This window comes from Capricornis sumatraensis, chromosome 11, assembly GCF_032405125.1.
Source record: "Capricornis sumatraensis isolate serow.1 chromosome 11, serow.2, whole genome shotgun sequence".
Classification (NCBI taxonomy): domain Eukaryota; kingdom Metazoa; phylum Chordata; class Mammalia; order Artiodactyla; family Bovidae; genus Capricornis; species Capricornis sumatraensis.
The window spans coordinates 21291420-21307861 of record NC_091079.1 but is presented as its reverse complement, the minus strand read 5'-3'; the positions used below and the strand labels follow the sequence as shown (position 1 = coordinate 21307861).

At 58.1% G+C, this 16442-nt stretch overlaps 1 protein-coding gene across 6 annotated transcripts in view; it reads right to left on the bottom strand.

Annotated features, from left to right (window-relative positions):
• TSNARE1 (t-SNARE domain containing 1) overlaps positions 1-16089 on the bottom strand; it is a 78145-nt gene extending 62056 nt beyond the window's left edge. For 4 of the 6 annotated variants that reach the window (XM_068983324.1, XM_068983320.1, XM_068983322.1 and 1 more), the window contains exons 1-7: positions 16009-16089; positions 14660-14699; positions 14430-14546; positions 8025-8174; positions 6701-7168; positions 1386-1463; positions 536-605 (exon numbers count right to left, since the gene is read on the bottom strand). In XM_068983324.1, coding sequence (XP_068839425.1) covers positions 536-605; positions 1386-1463; positions 6701-7168; positions 8025-8174; positions 14430-14517 — 854 coding nt within the window. In that variant the 5' untranslated portion in view covers positions 14518-14546; positions 14660-14699; positions 16009-16089. Of the gene's footprint in view, positions 1-535; positions 606-1385; positions 1464-6700; positions 7169-8024; positions 8175-14429; positions 14547-14659; positions 14774-16008 lie in introns of those variants that run through there. The other 2 variants (XM_068983321.1, XM_068983323.1) reach the window with 2 other exon arrangements.
• Between the last annotated feature and the right edge of the window lie 353 nt (positions 16090-16442).

The window sequence follows — 16442 nt, the reverse complement described above, 5'->3', positions numbered from 1 at the left end:
ACAGCCCGCAGGGCTCCAGGGTGGCCCCCAGGGTGCCCTGAGAAGGGCCTGGCAGCCTTGGCCATACTGGCCAGGCTGCACCCCTGCAGAGACCTGCTTTCTCTTCCAGGGCCCCGACCCTGAGGGAGCAGAACCTCACCCCAGAACAGCCTGACCCAGCCTGAAGAGCCAGGGGTCCCCCAGAGGCCGCCGCAAGCACTCAGCCCCCTCCTGCCCAGCCTGCGTGCCCACCACCTGCACACTGGCCGTGCCGGCGGCAGCCTGTCGTGTGGTGCCCCGCGGGGGTGTTCACAGTGTGCGGCCCTCTGTGCACTCCAGTGTGTTGTATGCAAGCGTGTGGACAGTCAGTGAGGCAAACGGTGAGCGAGGGGGGCGCCCCGCCACCTGGAAGCACACCTGTGCACAGGGGTGTCTCCCCGGGCATCACAGGGCAGGGCTGAGCCCATGATGCAGTGGCACCTGTGAGCTCGCCCAGCTGTGGGGCGGTGTGCTGGGAGGGCGGTGCGCTATACCCACGGGCACTGCACACACTCACAGGCTGTCCCGCAGCTCCTGCGTGTCACCCGGCGTCCCCAGGGACCGGAGGCTCTGCTCCAAGGAGGTCACTGCGGGAGAAGGGGCTGGAGTCAGGGGCAGCCAGGGCTCCACCAGACGGTCCCTACTCGGGCACGCTGCCCACCCGCCTCTGCCCGAGGATGTGGGTGCCGAGGCTAGGAGTGACCGTGCACCTGCCAGAGCCAGGATACCAAGGCTTCAAGCCCACCACCCCCACCGCATCAGTCACACTCCGGCAGGGCCCAGGCCAGCCTTCTCCCCAGATAGTCTAGGACCAGGGCCCAGGCCTTCGTGGGGCTCAGGGGCTCTGCGGAACTGCCTCCAGGAGGCCTGCCTGGGTCCTACCATCCTCCCCAGGTCAGCACTCTCTGACCTGGTAGAGCTCAGGGCTCAGGGCAAACACCAACCCCTTCAACGAGGGCATGGGGAGCCCTGCCTGCCTTGTGTCCACATCCCTGTGTCCCTTAGGGGTTGAGGACAAGCCCAAGCCTCGTGGGGTGTGGCTCTCACCCCCACCCCAAGCCCTGGTGACCTGTGAGTGGGCCCTGCTGGTCTGAGGAAGGCTCCGACACGCTGCCCCAGGGGTTGGGCAGGTCACAGGCGTGTGATGCTGGAGGGAAGATGGGGGCTGAGGGGGCTCCTGCCAAGGTCACAGCCCGACCTGAGACCACAGCACTGGGCTCACACTGCACCCCGCCTGCAGTCTTGAGTCACCGGGGCCGGGAGAGGGCACCCTAACGGGCTCGCCCACCACCCCATGTCACCCTGACCCCCTGCAATACCCTTAGCAGCCCAGACGAGGGCAGGGCAAGGCCCAGACACAGACTCACCGTTGGAGTTGATTCGGAAGATGTTGGCTGACGTCTCTTGGAACAGCTCCTGGAGGTCACTTGGGTCCATCTGGGTGGCTGCAAGGAGACAGGGGAGGGGGCCACACCTTTACTGGGCAGCCTACAGGAGCCCAGGGCCACCGTGCTCACACAGAGTCACCTCCTCCCAGCTCTGCCTCCGGCGGTCTGGCAGAGCCGCAGAGGTGGAACAGGGCTGCGATGCTCAGCGGGTGACGGAGGGAAAGACAAAGAGGCCAAGCCCGCTCCCCAGAAAAACAGGAGCCTCAGAAACCATGAGAGCCGAAGGACACCTCTAAGTGCTGAAAGAAAGGAAAAAAAATCAGTCAACCAGAATTCTATACCCAGTGGAGATACATTTCAAAAACAGAGGCAAAATAAAATTGTCAGGCAAAAAATGCTGAGAGAAGCTCTTCCCGCTGGAAAGAGATGCAGAACAGGAAATGTTAAAAGGAGTTCGTCAGGTCAAAGGGGCCCTGGATCTGCAGGAGGAGCGGTGGTAAGTCCAAGGCAGGCAGAGACATCCTGTCTCGTTCCTGGTCTAGTCAGGGGGCAGGGACCGCCAGGAACACCGTGTCAGCCAGCACGTGTGCAGGGGGCACAGATGGGAGCCCTGGAAGGCGCTCACACACCCGGGGGAGGCAAGGCTGCTCCGTGAGAGGAAAGCACCGGTCACTCACTGCAAGCCACCGCCATCAGAAACACCCGTGAGCCCACAGCAGAGGTCACATACAACACCACACTACACTCGGTCACTGTGAAGAAAGGAAGGAGAAGAGAGAAAAGAAACAAGAACACGGGGCAAACAAAGCAACTATCGAAGTGGCAGACTCATCCCTAAACACGTGGGTTTCAACACGAGAGAGAAGCCATCTACAGCCCGCCGTGCACCACGGCCCCACGTGGCCAGCAGGCACCACACTGGAGCTCGGGATCAGAGCCACTCCATCGCCCCCTTAAGGTCAGGGACAGCTCTGCTGCCCCCGCTCAGTCCACAGGGGAGACCCCAGACGGGACAGAGGCAAACTCGGCAGCACGCCGGACACAACAGGCCCAGCTCAGCTCAGAGCAGCGCAGTCACTCAGGCGTGCTGACTCTGCGACCCCACGGACCGCAGCACCCCAGGCCTCCCTGTGCATAGCCAACTCCCGGAGTTCACTCAAACTCATGTCCATTGAGTTGGAGATGCCATCCAGCCATCTCATCCTCTGTCATCCCCTTCTCCTCCCACCTTCAATCTTTCCCAGCATCAGGGTCTTTTCCAAGGAGTCAGTTCTTCTCAACAGGCAGCCAAAGTACTAGAGTTTCAGCTTCAGCATCAGTCCTTCCAATGAATATTCACGACTGATTTCCTTTAACATGGACTGGTTGGATCTCCCAGTAATCCAAGAGACCCTCAAGAGTCTTCTTCAACACCACAATTAAAAAGCATCAATTCTTCAGTGCTCAGCTTTCTTCACAGACCAACTCTCACATCCATGCATGACCACTGGAAAAAAATCACAGCTTTAACTAGATGGACGTTTGCTGGCAAAGTAATGTCTCTGCTTTTTAATATGCTGTCTAGGTTGGGCATAACTTTTCTTTCAAGGAGCAAGAGTCTTTTAATTTCATGGCTGCAGTCACCATCTGCAGTAATTTTGGAGCCCCCCAAAATAAAGTATCTCATTGTTTCCACTGTTTCCCCATCTATTTGCCATGAAGTGATGGGACTGGATGCCATGATCTTCGTTTTCTGAACGTTGAGCCTCAAGCCAACTTTTTCACTCTCCTCTTTCACTTTCATCGAGAGGCTCTTTAGCTCCTCTACACTTTCTGCCATAAGGGTGGTGTCATCTGCATATCTGAGTTTATTGACATTTCTCCCAGCAATCTTAATTCCAGCTTGTGCTTCTTCCAGCCCAGCGTTTCTCATGATGTACTCTGCATATAAGTTAAATAAGCAGGGTGACAATATACAGCCTTGACGTCCTCCTTTTCCTATTTGGAACCAGTCTGTTGGTCCACGTCCAGTTCTAACTGTTGCTTCCTGACCTGCATACAGGTTTCTCAAGAGGCAGGTCACGTGGTCTGGCATTCCTATCTCTCTCAGAATTTTCCATAGTTTATTGTGATCCACACAGTCAAAGGCTTTGGCATAGTCAACAAAGCAGAAATAGATGTTTTTCTGGAACTCTCTAGCTTTTTTTGATGATCCAGCACATGTTGGCAATTTGATCTCTGATTCCTCTGTCTTTTCTAAAACCAGCTTGAACATCTGGAAGTTCACAGTTCACATATTGTTGAAGCCTGGCTCGGAGAATTTTGAGCATTACTTTGCTAGCATGTGAGATGAGTGCAATTGTGCGGCAGTTTGAGCATTCTTTGGCATTGCCTTTCTTTGGGATTGGAATGAAAACTGACCTTTTCCAGTCCTGTGGCCACTGCTGAGTTTTCCAAATTTGCTGGCATATTTAATGCAGCACTTTCACAGCATCATCTTTCAGGATTTGAAATAGCTCCACTGGAATTCCATCACCTGTGCTAGCTTGGTTCGTAGTGATGCTTCCTAAGGCCCACTTGGCTTCGCCTTCCAGGAAGTCACCCCTTACATGTGAGATACGGGAAGATGCGGGTTATACATCAGAGGAGGGGACAACGCATCACGTGACAGCAGTCACGAGCCGGCTGGAGCGGCCACACTGACAGCAGACAGAGGAGGACTCGGGACAACGGGTCCAGCCAGGGACCAGGCGGACGTCGTCACAACACCAGGGGCAACCAATGAAGACGACAAAAGACCCCCAGGGTGCACCTCACGTCACAGCTTGAAAACACACAGAGCAGAGATCGGTGGGACAGAGGCTGCCGGGCGCTCCCCGGGGAGCAGGACGAGCAGACAGAGCAGCTGTCCGTCAGCACTCTCCAGGAACACGACCGAGTGATGTTCTAGGACGTTCCCCCCAAGCTGAGCACACGTTCTCATCAGACGCACAAGGAGCCCACGGAGGCTGCTGACACCTCGGTCTACAAAGCGAATCCCAGTGAGCTGAAAACAGCTGGAATCATGCACAACATGTTCTCTGACCACAACAAAACTAGGATTCAACAGCAGAAAGAGACCTGGAAATAGACAGTTATTTGAAAAACAACACACTTCCAAACAACCATTAGTAAAAGAAAAGACTCACCAAGGAAATTAGAAAATATTGTAAGCTGAATGAAAAGATAATAACGTACAAATGCACGTAAACAAAGTAATGTGGCAAGCATAATTTACAGCAATAAATACTTACATTAGAAAAGAAGTCCCCAGTCAGTGATACGACAGAAACAGATTAACCCCGACGTAGGAAGGAAACATTAAAGGTCAGCAGAAATCAATTAAATTGGCATGGATAAGTAGAGAGAACTGATGATGTCAAAACCTGGCTCTTTGAAGCAATCAATAAAACTAATAGACTTGCAGCCAGATTAGTTGAGAACAAAGAAAAGACACAAAGTAGCAACAACAGGAAGGAAAGAGGAGCTCTCACTACAGGTCCTACAGGCATTCGGACGACCGGACCTTCAGGAACAAGTGGAGCCGGCTCCTCTGTCAGCTCAGATCAACGGGCAAGCCCCCGGAAAGACACCCAACAGTGAAGCTCGCTGCAGGAGAGCAGGCTGCACAGGCTGGTAAAGGGACCGTGGTGACACTCTCCCCACAGAGAAAGAACGCCGTCTTGGATGGTGGCCACACAGTTAAGGGGAGAATACTACCAACTCTACAGAAACCCTTTCAGAAAACATAAGAGGAAATGATGACCCACTCACTTCAAGACTGACTATGGTTTCCGTAATCAGACAGCAAGGGCTGAAAAAACAGTGACATGGATGGAGGGAAACAAGAGAACGGGGTGCTGGGTCATTCCGGGTTCCTCCAACAGTGCCAGGCTGAATACCTACAGAACCTCGGCCCCAAACCCACCAGGCTCAAGCATGAATGCAGCAAGGACCACAGGGGCACAATACAGGGGTCTGGTGGATCCCTTGCCTCCAGAATCAAGACTGAGCGGCTGCACACGACAGGCCAGGAGAGGGACGCGGGGGTCAGCAGACACTGCTGGGAAGAAGGTCAGACGGACGGACGGACAGCGCAGGACAAGCCCCTGCCTGGAGCAGGCTGACACTGCAGTCAGGGCCCTCCCCCATCAGCCCAGGGAGGCGGGAATCAGGGTGACCACCAGCAAGGACACAGGGGCCTGAGCTCATACAACCGCTGTGGATGACGGAGCAGCAGCTTCTGACAGCTGAACTCACTCTCACGTGGGACCAGCAATCCGACTTGGGAATTTATCCAAACCCTCAAGAAAGCAAGGCTGCATGTCCACACACAGACATGCCCATGCTCTTCCTCAGCCAGTGAGGAGCCTGCCCCCAGCATGGATGGGGCACAGACTGCCAAGTATGCCTTCCTGAGCGTGGACGCGATGAGCTGCCAATACCCATGCCTCTGGTCAGTACAGGGAGGGAACCAGCACTGAAGGACAGCAGCCCACAGACCTCACACGAGCTGGGGGCAAGAGCGGGCTGGCCGATCTGGAGGGGGCCCCCACCCGCCGCCACCCCCACTCCAGCCAGCCCAGCCCCAGGGCAGCAGGAGACGGGACCTGCGTGGGGACCGGGTGCCCTGCCCCTCCTGGCCCCACAGCTGCAGCCCCAACGGCTTCACAAGGCCATCCCTTGGGGGCCACAGGCAGTCAGGATGGCGCCAGTCCTCACACAGCAAGGCCCCAGTGCTTTCTGGGCGCCAGGCGGCAGGCCTGCCCTGACCCTGGCCACCACCCCCAAGCGCTGGGCCCAATGAGAGCAATGCCCCGGAAAGGCCAGGGCAGGCTCTGCCCAGGAGGATGGAGATAACCAGGGCCTCAGGTCCCCACCTGCCCACCCTGATGTCTCGGGGCCAGCCCAGCCCGGGCGAGGCCTCTCCTGGACGCTGAACCAGCAAGAGGGAAAGAACCAGGAAGGAACCGGGGTCAGCGCTGCCAGGACACTGCCCGGAGGACACGTCTTTCTTGCTCCAGGTCATGACCTGAAGTCAGGAACTCAGTGCCCTGCAAAAGAGAGCTGCGTCCTGTCTGTGCCCAGATCCCCTGTGACCCTGAGGGAGGGACGAGCCCCTGGGTGCCTGGGGCTTAAATGGGGCCCATGGGGCGGCAGGAGTGAAGGAGCCAAGGACAAAGTACAGAAGGATCCAGAGATCACGGGGAAGGTGGGGGGCGGCAGCCATCAGTGGCCGCAAGCTTCCTGCCAGCTGAGCTGGGCGAAGAACTCACCTCTGCACATCTCGGGGCCGAGGCCCTCGGAGGGTGGGGCCTGGAAGGAGAAGGTCTTGGCCACGGCCTGCTCCAGGGGCGTGAGGGGCAGGGCCTGAGGCACCCCCGGCAGCTCGCCCAGCTTGCGCCTCACTACGGCCCGCAGGTCCCGCCACTTGTGCTTGAGGTCCACAAGGTCGCGGCGGCAGTAGCCCAGCGCATTCACTGCCTGCAGGATGCGGCTCCACACGCGGTACCTGCGGGCAGGCTCGGCCCGCGGCAGCCCGGTGCCAAACAGAAGCTGATGGTGCTTGCTGACCCTGGCTACCAGCACCTCCGTCTCCTGCGGGCAGAAGTTGGGCTTCCTCTTCTTGGCCCGGGTGGTGCTGGCCACGTGGCCACGGGCCCTTGCAGCCGACTCCTTCTGTGGGCCAGCAGGCAGCGAGGTGGGCTCTGGTGTCCCACTGCCATCGGGTGTGACCCCTGGCCCTGGAAAGGCACCGAAAGGTGGGTGTTTAAGGCCCCGGCCAGGGCGGTGGCAGCTCCCAGGGAGCCTCCTCTTTGGCTTCCAGTTCAGAACAGTACTTGTTTCTGCTCACGGCCCCTTCCCTACTGGGTATCCAGAGGCGTGGGTCTGAGTCCTGGGCCTGCCACTGCCTGGCTGGGTGCGGAGCTGAGAGGGACCTTGCTTCTGGGCCATGGTGCCCATCTGTCTCCAGAAAGGCCCACCCCGGCCCTACTCCCTCCGGCAGCCGATGTCAGGAGCAAGGGGTGAGAAGGCGGGGTGGCCGTCCCATCACGAGGAGCAGGCCCTCTGGGGCCAGGGCCAGGGCTTGCCCAGGGACATCAATAACCGCGGACATGCCAGACGTCCTGACCAAGAAGACTTCGGGTGCCGCTGACCTCTGCCTTTCTGCCCAGCTGGCTGAGTCCTGGCCATGGCTGCCCCTCCCACACAGGGTCCCCCTGAAGGGCACACCGAGGCTCCTACACTCTCCTGCCAGCCCCCCAGCCGCCCCTGCAAGGCAGATGCAGGCTCTGGGCCCAGGGGCCACAGGAGTTGGGCCAGCCCTTGCCTCTCCGTCCCGCAGCACTGGCCTCCTCCCTGGAGCCCACAGGGCCCTGACAGCCTGGCAACATCCCTGGTCCAGACCTACCACACCATCAGCTGTCCTTGGGGAAGGAAAGGGCTAGTGCGGGTGAAGCCCTGCTCCCGCTCCCCAGGTTCCCCAGCCGAAGCCCCTGGGAGTCCATTCCCCACCCACTGACCCTCCCACCTTAGGGCGCAGCATTTCTGCGTGGCCTTCCCTGGGACCCCCGAGACCCAGCATCCCAGGAGAAGTACCTCGCTTCCTGGCCCTCGGGCCTCTGGGGGTGCCAGCTGGCCCCAGGTCACCGTCCCCATCCTCACCCACACAGGGGTCCTGCAGGCTGCTCTCTGGCGATGGGCAGGGGAAATGGCGGATTCCGTACTTGGTCCAACACTTTGTGCACTCTATAGACAGCAACGGACAGTCTCGGTTAAGCCCCCCGCCTGGCTTGGGGCACCTCTGGTGGAGCAAGGCTCTCACACAGGATAGCAGATGTGCCGGGCCCTCCAAGCATCCACACCAACAGCTCCACTTGCTCAGACCCACCTCTTCCAGGAAGCCCTCCCTGACTGCCACACCCCTCAAACACCCCCTTTTGCTGAAAGCCAGCACCATGTCCAGAACTTCAGATATTCTGACTCTGTCTCTGCACCCAGGTTCTTCTGAAAGGTGATTCCAAGCCAATACGAAACTCCTTACAGCAGAGCCTCAGGTGTGGCCCCCAACCAGGCCAGGACTTTGACCAGAGCACAGCAACATGCAAAAATGGAGAATAAGGCCTTGGGCACGCTCATGGCAATGTGGCATCTCCGCACCACCAGCACGGGACCATGCCACTGTATTTTATAAAACCATCGTTCACAGTGTATCACAAGTGAAAATAAAAATAAAATCGGTTCCCTTGACACTCCTGCCAAGCCGAGGAGCGATGGTGGGCCCCCAGGGAGGACGCAGTTTCCTCTCTGATAATTTTCATTTATTCAGAAACACTTCCTGGACAGGTTTGCCAGAATTCCCGAGCCCGAAGACATGTGTTGTTAAGACAGACGGACACCTCAGGAACCAAGCTGCTTCCTGTGCACAGCTCTTCGGAATCAAAAGAGGCAGTGGTGCCAGGCTGAGACCACGCACCACAGCCAGGGCGCTTGGCGGGGGGGTGCACTGTCCAGAAGTCTGCCTTGGAGGAGATGTCTAATCGTGTCAAGGGGCAAGCGAGGTCCAGAGCTTCAGCACTGAGCTCCTGCAGCAGCAGCCTCTTTGCAGAAAAGGCCTCCGTGTGGAGCACGTCTGTAGGTCCAGGATGGCCCAGCTCTTGAGAGGGCAGGGCCTGACATGTCCTCTTCCCCAGGGCTTCCAGAAGAGCCTGCGGGCAGAGCCTCTCCCCCAGGCGTCTGCCCAGGCTCCCCTACAGGCAGACAACCCGGCCCTGGGGACTGCTGCCCGGAGAGCACTGTGTAAAGAGGGGGTGCAGCGGCCCAGGCCCCGCCACGGGGCCACCACCGGCTTCGTGGGATGCAGGGGGGCAGAGGCGCTGGATGCCCTCGCCACACGGGCGTCCAGTCAGCACAAGTCCAGGCCCGGCCCACTCCCCCCGATGCCCTGCAAGGTCCCCAGACAGCCGTGGAGGAGCCAGTCTGGTCTGCTCTCCAGAATCATGTGAACTCTGAACTCTGGGGGCACAATATAAACGCAAATGCAGGCAATTATCACAGGAAACAATAAAGAGCATCCACCAGCAGGCGTGAGGGAAACCATCAGCACTCAGGGGTGAGGCCTCAGGCAATGAGAAGCCCAGGCGGGGGGTCGCCTCCACTGTCATGTCCCACCGTCATCCCACTGGACGCGGGCGGGCGCCCGGCACTCTCCAAGGACCCGCAGGACGGCCTCACGCCCCATCCCAGACCACGGCCCATCACACTGTCTCCCTGAGCTGGGGAGCAACGGCATTTCTGCCTCACATCCCCTGCAGCAAACATCTCTGCCAGTACCCCTTGATGGTTCCCTAACAAAGAGGCGTGGCTGGGCCGAGACAGAGGGAAGGAGGGGGTCCGGAGGAGGCAGGGAGCAGGGTGCCCTCCCCTGCAAGTGAGCCCACCCCCAACCCCCTGCCTCCGAGCCACAGGAGAAGGGCCAAGTTCACATCCTTCTCTCCAGGTACCTTCTCACGGTCTGTGAGCCACACCCTCTCTTCACAGACTTGGCCCGTCTGTATACAGATCTGGGGGCTTTCCTCCCATTTATGTGAGTTCTTTATATGATAGTAACTTCCCACTTGGCTTTTTGCTGCATTTGTGATGGGACTTTATGGCAAGAGCCCACCCTAATCTCTGCATAATTAACTTTACGGTCCCCGAGTAACCTGTAACACTCAGGGCTTGGCACGCGGCAAGCAGTGGTGATCACAGCTGCTCCTACACCTGGGGTCTCAGCGGGGGCCCTCCGTCCTGGCCTGGAGCCCCAGCCTGCCTCCCTGGCAGCCCTGCTGGTCACCCCCAGAATCACACCCAGCACCCCAGAAGCAGCCCCAGTCTCAACAGCTGTCAGCAAATGCAAATACTCTTCTGACAGAAATGCAATCAATATAGAAATCAGTTTCAAAGGAGAACTAGGAAGAAATACACGTTTGGAAATGAACTACAATTCTAAATAAATCCTGGGTTAAAGAAGAATTCACAAGGGAAATTAAATATTTACAACTAAACATTAATTTTAAAATGCTATATATTTTTGAATTGTGAGATTCAACTAAAACCATGATTATCTGGACATTTATAACAGAAATGCTTTTATCAGAAATGAATAAAAACTGGATATGAATGATCTTAGGAAAATGAAACAGCATCAACTCAAAGAAAGAAGGAGGAAAACAGTAAAAATGTGGGCAGAAAGAAATCCATCAGATTTTAAAACTAGCTTTTAATAGAGGTTCAGAAAATCAAGTCAGCCCTTTGGAGGGGTTTATAACGCTGCCATGAGTCTGTCGACGTTGATGACAAAACAAGAAAATTGGGAGCAACAATTAAACATTAGGAATAAAAGAGGGTGTGATCCAGGGGCTGGGGACGCTAGTGGAACGACAGGAGCAGAGCTCAGCCTGTTAATTCGCTCCGTCTCCCCCGCGCCAGAGGGGAGCCTAACCCTGTTCATCTCCCTGGTCGGGACCCAGCTGGATCGCGGCAGAGCAGGCGGTCGGGACCAGGGCTGCTGCCCTCGTGGCCGCGCCCCTGACCACAGAGTGACGCTGCCCAGGTCCCACTGGATAACATGCGACTGCGTGCCGTGCTACTTCAGTCAACGTGAACATTCAAGAGCAGACACGCACCCACAGAAACACAGCGAGCTGACCGAAGAAGAAGCGGAGAGCCTGGACAGCTGTCGCAGATGGCATGAGCAATGGGCAGGCCACAGAGGAGCTCCAGGCCCTCCTGGGGGAGGCAGTTTTACAGCGAAATCCCAGACACCGGACAGGCGCAATCTTGTTCTTCCAAAACCTTACAAAGAACACAGCCAGCAGGACTAAGCCCCCACATGCCACACGACACAGCCTAAAAAATATAATAATAATAGAAAAGGGAACACACTCTCCGGGACTCCCCTGGCGGGTGAGTGGTTAGGACTCCGTGCCCCCAGTGCAGGGAGCACGGGTTCTATCTCTGCTCAGGGGACTAAGATCTCACAAGCCGCACAGCACAGCCTGGAAAAAATAATAGAAAATAAAATAACAATAATAGAAGAGAGGCCACAATCACCATTTCTACTCAGAGTTGAACTAGAGCTTCCGGTGGGCTCAGGACAGAAGGAAAAACACAAAAGATAAAAGCGTTGACACAGAAGAGGTGAACAGTGTCATTATTCGTAAGTGACACTGTCTATACAGAAAGCTCAAGACTCAACAAATTATTACAATTAATAAAAAGACTTCAGCAACACGGCAGGACCTTTCATCAGTGACTTTGTCAATGGACAGAACTCAACTACGTTCCACAGGGAAAAGCTGGCTTCTTCAAGAAATCAAATCCAGGGACAAAGAGAAAAAAGGAAAACTAAAAGGGGGCCATCCAGAGGCCTGGCAAGACCGGAAAGGCACCGTCAGCAGTGCCGTGTGCCTCTCGTCGGGAGCCCGGACACGCCGCGTCTCTGCAGGGCTCCTGGAACTCGCGGGTGGGAGGAAGCCCCGCTGCACCTGGACATCTGGGCACGGAAAGGAGCCCCGCCCTGAGGGTCACACTAGGAGGCGTGCTGATGTCTGGGGGGAGGGGGTCGCGAGTGCACAGGCGACGCTGGGCCGGCCCGGGACATGACCCCCACGCCCAGCGGGCCAGGGCTGGGCGCATGACGCCTCTGTGCCTACCCTTCTGTATGGAATCTCCCACATTCAGGAAGCTTAAAAATAAGATGTAAATATTATGTAAAACCTGCACTGTCCTTCCTAGAACAACCAGTTGTGCGTGCGTGTGTGCACCAGCAACAAAGACTTGGAATCGGTACTGTGTTCCATTAACGCGCGTGCATGCTAAGTCGCCTCAGCCATGACCGACTCTTTGTGACCCTGTGGACAGGCTCCTCTGTCCATGGGGATTCTCCAAGCAGCAAGAATGCTGGAGAGGGCTGCCATTTCCTCTTCTCGTGGATCTTCCCCACCTAAGGATGGAACCCACGTCTCTGACGTCTCCTGCACTGGCAGGCAGGTTTTTTTCCACCACTAGCACCAGCTGGGAGCCCCTGTCCCATTAATAATGGTTCTATTTACAAAAGCAGCAAAAAAAGTTTTCATTTTTGTTAAAACCAGTTTAATGAAAGATATGTAAAATATTTATGGAGAAAATTACAAACTTTGTTGACATTAAAGACCCGTCAACAGAGAGGCCTATGGTCTCGTGGGCAGAAGACTGGTGAGGATGGCACGGCTGAGTCTCACGGTAACACGGGATGGGGGGCCAGTCTCAGACCGAGTGACGGGCAGGGGCTCTGAAATCCATGCAGCAACAGAGGCCAGAGTGCCCAGGGCGCACCTAAAGAGCAGCGATGGAGCAATCTGCCCTGAAAGTATCAACAGTTAGAATAACTGTGAAAATCAGGGTGCGACTCCGCACAGAAATAGAAAACTGACCTGGAGAATCTGCATAGATACCGCGCTTATCACACAGCTGGCACCGCAGGTCTGTAGAGAGGGAATTTTCGGTCAAGGGCCCAGGGACAATTTGTTATATCAACAGAGAAAAGTAGTGTATTACACTCCACCCTCCTCATACAGAAAAATCAATTCCAGGTGATCGCAAGGCTTAAATATGAAAAACAAATTGTATAAGCTTCAGAGGAAGTAAAGGCAAAACCATTATCCTTGTGCTAGGATTTACTAAACAGAAAAATGCACATTTTGACGAGAAAGACTGATAAACACAGAGGTGCTGTAGTTAAAAACTGGCTTTCATCAGCAGCACCACAAGGAAAAGCCAGCATGGTGGGCAGAGTACCTCTAGAAGACACATGGAAACCCTGCCCATTGACAAGAACAAGACAAACTGGAGGGAAAAACACAGTTAACCTGAGACCCAAATGCCCAGTGACCGCGGGAAAAACTGATCCCACCAGATGCCGGAGAAAAGCGAGCTGAAGCCAGAAGACGCCGCTCCAGGCCCACGGGCGGGCAGACAGCCAAGGCCACCGCCCTTCTGGGCCCACCAGACAGGGCCGGGCCAGCACGGCCACCAGGCGCTGAGCTGCCCACCCCACCGCCTGGTGGTCGTGCTGACCATCGTAGGGGCCGTCCCAATAGCGCCAGCATCCAAGCTCCTCAGCACCAAACCCAGGGCCCAAGACAGGCGCTCTGACGGCCCGTCCCCCATGGAGCAGCTGTGCCTGCCAGGACCTCGCACGTGACTGAGCGCCCAGAGCCGGCAGAGGGAAGGGCCACCAGGCGGAAGGCTATGCCTCGGGGGCAAAACCAGCAAGTCGCAGGCTGATTCAACCAGTGCAAAGTCAAGAGACACACACACGCCCACAGGGTCTGCTCAAGGACATGACACGGCAGCAAAACCTCGAGGACAAACCGCCAAGGGTGGGGAAGGGGGTGGGTGGAGTCTGCTTCACATTTCAAGTCTGTGAGCACACATGCTCACAAACTCACACTCGCTGCAGATCCCTAAGGACCTGGAGTCAGTTTCCCAGACACAGGCCTGGCAGAAAACCCCTCTGCAGGGGGATGGGAGCTGGGGGGTGAGCAGATCACAGAGCCAGCCCACAGCAAGGGGCCCAGCCCGGCACCCGGAAACCAGAAGCAGATCTGCCCTGTGGAGCCCAGGACGCCACCTGTCACCCATGGGCCTCCATTCCCCGGCTGTACCCCACACCCAGCACCAGGTCCACACGGGCACCTACAAGGCCGTCCGCCAAGTACCCCAGCGCCTGCAGACTCCTCGGGACACCGCGGACGCCTGGACCCGCCCCCAGGCAGGGCGGTGTCTCCCACTCTGCTCTCCCCAGGTGCTGACCCAACGCCAACAACCCCGGCCCGTCTGGGGCCAGGGTCACCCCCGATCCGGGGTCAAAGGCAGGGCCAGTCAGAAGGACAGAATCCTTCTGTGGTTACCATGGTTACCAAGGTAACACAGTGGAGACGGGCCCCCGGCTGCCCCCCCCAACGCCCACGCTGCCCTTACCTAGGGGCTGATAGCCTTGTCGGGAGGGCCCCCCGAAAGGGCCCCGGCTCCCCAGGCCGCTGCTGCCTGCGATGGATCCGTAAGACATCTTCTCACAGGACGCAGGGCTGCACCTTCCTGCAGAGGAAACAAAACACCGGGTGGGGGGAGAAGGGGGCGGTCAGAGCTGGAGCTCAGGCTCCACTCCCGCTCCGCCCACCCTCCCGGGAGCCTGACCGCTGCAACCTCACCTTGCAAGTCCACAACTAATGTCTGAACGTGGAAACAAGACTGAGCAGTGAAGAGCGACACGAGTGTGTTATTCAGTGTCAACAGCCTCCCAGAAGCACCCAAAGCAGCCACGGGATGGGAGAAAGGCGACTGGCAGGGGTGGGGGCACTTCTCCCTGAGTAAACCACGCAGCACTCCTTCTTTCTCTAAACTTCATGCATGGAAACTTTTAAAACATTAAGCTTAATTTGCAAAATCCCAGTGAAATCCTCCTCCAGAAGGCTCGGCCTGGAAACACAGCTGCATGGGTGTCTGCCTTGAGCTCACAAGACCCAGGGCCCCCAGCATTGTCCTGCGCGGCCAAGAGACTCGGGGCGGGCGGGCACCAGGACAGCCATGCACCCACCACGCGCCAGGCGCACGTCCAGTGGCAGGAGGGCTGGCCCCAGGGACCTGGCCGCGTGGGTGGCAAGGGCTCCCGCAGGAGCTCTCAGAGACCCTGGGGGTCCGCAGAGCTCAGGCGGGAGCAGAGAAGGGGCCAAGCCTCCAAGCCACAGCTTGGAGGAAGGGGCAGGCCAGCCCTGGGAAGACAGGAGGGGCACCGGTGTGAGGCGGTCCCTCGGCCACGGGCGGAGGCTGCGGGCGGCTCTAGGGACCCGCCGGGCTGAGGGTGCACCTGGCGCCTGGTCACAGGCGGGCAGCTGGACGGGACTGCAGCGACCAGCCAACAGCACAGGCTGCCTGAGGGGCAGAAACAGGCCAAGGGGCTGCCACCGACGTCCAGGTAGCTGAGGGGTCGTGGGCAGTCCTGGTCTGAGGTGGAGGGAAGACCCCCAGCCTGCCCCATCTAGCCTGCGGTCTCCCACGGCCTGTGCTTTTGCTCGGAGACTGGGAAATGGAGGCTACCAGCCGCAGGGACCACAGAGCCAGCCCAGCCGGAGGACGCCCAGAACGTGTCCTCTGCCTGCTGCCTGGGCCCCCGGCAGGGCTCTGGGCCTCAGGGGCCTGGGCGCACAGACCCCCGGGGCTCCCCCCGTGCCCCCCACCTGCCCTGAGCCAGGCTGCACCCTCGGCTCCCGTCCAGTGTTCCCGCCCACCCCGCACAGCCAGCTCATGGCCAACTTCTCCACCAGGGTGTCCGCACCGCGAGGGCGGGCAGTGGGCAGCCACCGCGGGAGAAGCAGAGCTGCTGGCAGCCCAGCGGGCGGGCAGAAGCTGCAGCAGGGCCAGGCCGAAGGGCCGGCGGACACCGCTGGGCTGGGGTGCCCTGGAGGAGCCCCAGGCCGCCTCAAAACTGCCAGCCAGACTCCAGGGAGCGATGCCCACTCCCCAGGAGGCCTCCTCCGGAGCAGCTTCCGTGACCACCCACCCGGGTGGCCGGCCTCCTCCGCCTCAAGCCCCCGGCTCACGGTGGCGCCAGGCTGTACCCTGGACATCAGCCCCCCGCAACAGCCTGAAGGGAGCTGTCTGTGCCTGGACTGCCCAGATCCTGCCCCCTGGGCACCAGGGGAAGCAGGGGTGCCAGGGAACGCCCCAGCAACGCAGCCCTGCCTGCAGGACAAAGTCCCCAGGCCCTGGAGGAGGGAGCAGCCGGCCAGCAGGATACCACAGGATGCCAGGCTGGAAGGGGCACCCGGACACAGCCCAGGCTGGAGGCCAATGACCCGGCTCCAAGGCCAGTGCTGAGGCCACAGTAGGGCGGGCCCTGCCCGTGACCTCTGCCTGCAGCTCTCTCTTGCCGGCCTGGGGCTCGCAGAGGCCAGGGGCCCCCCAAGGCCAGGGCTGACCCTCCCAGCAGCAGAC